A 2,986-nucleotide genomic window follows, 5' to 3' on the forward strand; every position below is an offset into this window, starting at 1 on the left:
CAAGTACTAAGAGGAAGCGGCCGACTGCGTCGATACTGAAAATCGTCGGTAACATGAATACGGTGGCAACTGTAACTCTAACGAGGTACATCCAGGTAGGAACCATGAAGGAATGCAGCTCGTGAGGTCCCATTAGCACTGCGTAGACGGAATCTACCATTAGACACGGGTAGATGGCGTTGTCGATCACTGGAAGTGGGCAAATTTGTCAAAGTTACACATTTAAGCTCAGAATTTTGGTAACAAACGTACCGCCTGAAACCCAGCTCCAATACCCTACGTGGAACCCCATGCGACGACCGAAAGCCTTGCCCACCCAAGTGCAGAAGCTCGAATCAGTCGGGAACGCAGAGAACAACTCGGCGAATGACAAGGCCAATGGCAGACACCAGATAAACGGGAACACGAGTGTCGCCATGATGCCGACAAACGGCCCGCACGCGGCCACTATGGGCTCCGACCCCCATGGCCCACCACTTACGTTAAAGTACGTGATGAGTGCGAGACTCACGACGCCGAGCTTCTTGCGCCCCATGCGGCCCACGGTCTGTGGCAGTGTGAAGGAGGCTATAACGGTCGGAGAAGAAGTGAACGGGCGCTAACTGGGGTTAATCAAGGTAGAGAATCTATGGAACCGAATTTAGCCCCTGGCTCATCAAGGGACATTGCGATACATGTACTTCATTAACAGAACACCTGTACTGTATTGCGATTAAGAGTTTTGTGTTTTTGCTTCCTGTAATTTTTTTTACAAGACTCGAATAACGGATGCGCCCGAATAAAGCCCCCTACCGAATAGTGTCCTGTGGGGTGCTACATGCCTGCACTATTAAATACAAGCCTCTCCCGAATAGAAACCTTATAATAGCTACCAAATCTGCTATTACAAACTTGCTGACCATCCATTCTACAGAGAGAAACACTTTTCCGTCATTTCCAATAATGCCTTATCAAAGGCAGTCGGCTAGCAGTGAGCGTGTCCAGGAACTATCGGGACCGTTCTCGTTGCTAGTAGTGGACGCTGTTGGCCCACTGGTTGTCACACCGCGTGGAAATAAGTATATCTTGGTGTTTGTGGACTACTTCACGAGATGGGCTGAAGCTTTCGCGGTTGCGTCACTGGACACGATCTCTTTCGTCGATGCTATGATCGAGGGTGTAATTTGCAGACATGGCGTTCCAGAACGATTGCTTAGTGACCGAGGAACGAACTTCACGTCTGATTTGGCACGATCTCTATATCAGACACTAGGGATCAAGAAGTTGTTTGGAGCGGCCTATCATCCTCAAACTCAAGGACTAGTGGAGCGATTTAACGGAACATTGTTGGGGATGCTTAATATGTTTGTGAATGAGAAGCATAACCCCAAACCCAGTGGAAATTTTATTTTCCCTCGGGTTCTTGTTGGCATAATCGCATGTCCTTATCCTAAGGTTCTGGGAGACACTCCTTTCTTCAGTTTATATGGTCGACATAGGGGGACCTATCGACTTAGCCTTTCTCAACACTGGAAAGACTGGAAAAGCAACGAGGTTGCTGAAGACAGGAGGAAGTTGTACTTGTCGTTACGTGACTCAAGGCGTCTAGTGGAACGACAGCTACTAAAGGCTCAAGATCGGCACGAGCAGCGTTTGGGTAAGCAAGTCAAGGTCACATATGAAGTGGGGGATCCCGTTTGGGTCTATCAGTATTTCAGAGCGAAAGGCGGTGAAAACAAGACGAAGAAGTTGGCGCTCTCTTGGCACGGTCCGTACCGTATTGTCGGCCAAGTCGGGGAGAACGCCTACAAGATTGCGATACCCAGACATCCTGACAAGGTTGTTACGGTGAATGTGAATCGGTTGAAGCGCTTCCGTGGTCGTTGGAGTCGACCGTTCGCTGATAATATTCCTGAAGGTTCGACCGAGAACGTGACTACCGAGAACGTGACTGATGAGAACGTGACAACAGAGAACGTGACTGGAAGCGACATGCGTACGGAACCAGGACCATTGCAGGAGGATGATCTACCTCCATCGAGGTTTGTGGAACGTTTGTCTATTGGAGGTGAAGAGACTGCTTTTGCTGGTGTCTCGTCGCCTATTGTTGATATTCTTGCGAGGAAAATGGAAAAAAGTGAGCTTCAGTACCTGGGTACTGACAGCTACCTACGAGACGTTTTGGCTGTCACGAGCTGCTCTAGCTCCGGAGTCGGGACGTTAATCACTGCCTTTGAAGATGCAGATCGTAAGAAGAAGGGTTTGCCGAGAGTTACGTCGGAGCGCCAGGTTGGTCGAAGCCAACGCTGACGTGGACGACGCGGATGTGTTGTTCTAGCTGGTTACTTGACCGGTTGGAACGAGTGGCGTGTGATGACTTCACTCTATCGAGTATTGAGAACGAGATATCTCAGATACTGGGTTGTATGGCTGCACTTTACATAATGGAGAAAGGAGAGAATGGAGACATGAGATACTTGGGGTTTGCGATTGGGAAGAGTGTGTTAGCGAGAAGCGGAGATATATCTAGAAGCGAGACAGAGGTGGGGAGCGAGAGATGGCTAAACGGACAACACTGGCTGAGATCTCTCAGTTCTTAAGCGGCTTAATTGGAGAATGGCGGAGTTGCTGGAGAAGTAGTTTCACTGGAAGGATGTGGTGTGGCCCGACCTTTTAATTTCCCAGAGATGGAGACTGGAGCGATGTTGGGCTGTGCTGTGGCTGGCATCGTGGCGTGGGTTGTCACGACTCCTTTACGGAACGTGGGATGGGCATTTATTGCTAGTGCGCTGGATTGCTGTACTACTATCTGTTTCTTTTGGTACACTTGTAGTGACAGATTTGTCACTACTGTGCGAGGCGCGAACGCGAAGGCACTGCCTCCTAGGGAATACGCGTGTATTTTGGTCACGTTGTTGTTCCTCGTTCCTATGGCGGTACTCCGGAACTACGAATCTCGATGTGGAATATTTGGACGATTGTGCCTTAAGTGGTGCGAGGCGTGGCA

The 2,986-nt window shown here is 49.5% G+C and overlaps 1 protein-coding gene across 1 annotated transcript; it reads right to left on the minus strand.

Annotated features, from left to right (window-relative positions):
• Positions 1-6: 6 nt before the first annotated feature.
• On the minus strand, positions 7-535 carry PITG_22334 (Amino Acid-Polyamine-Organocation (APC) Family; the record flags this gene model as incomplete). Its single annotated transcript, XM_002909826.1, has 3 exons — positions 7-24; positions 83-189; positions 253-535. 3 exons carry the CDS (start codon positions 533-535, stop codon positions 7-9), a joined length of 408 nt encoding a protein of 135 aa, XP_002909872.1.
• Between the last annotated feature and the right edge of the window lie 2,451 nt (positions 536-2,986).

The sequence above is a fragment of the Phytophthora infestans genome, genomic scaffold (genome assembly GCF_000142945.1).
Source record: "Phytophthora infestans T30-4 supercont1.2423 genomic scaffold, whole genome shotgun sequence".
Classification (NCBI taxonomy): domain Eukaryota; phylum Oomycota; class Peronosporomycetes; order Peronosporales; family Peronosporaceae; genus Phytophthora; species Phytophthora infestans.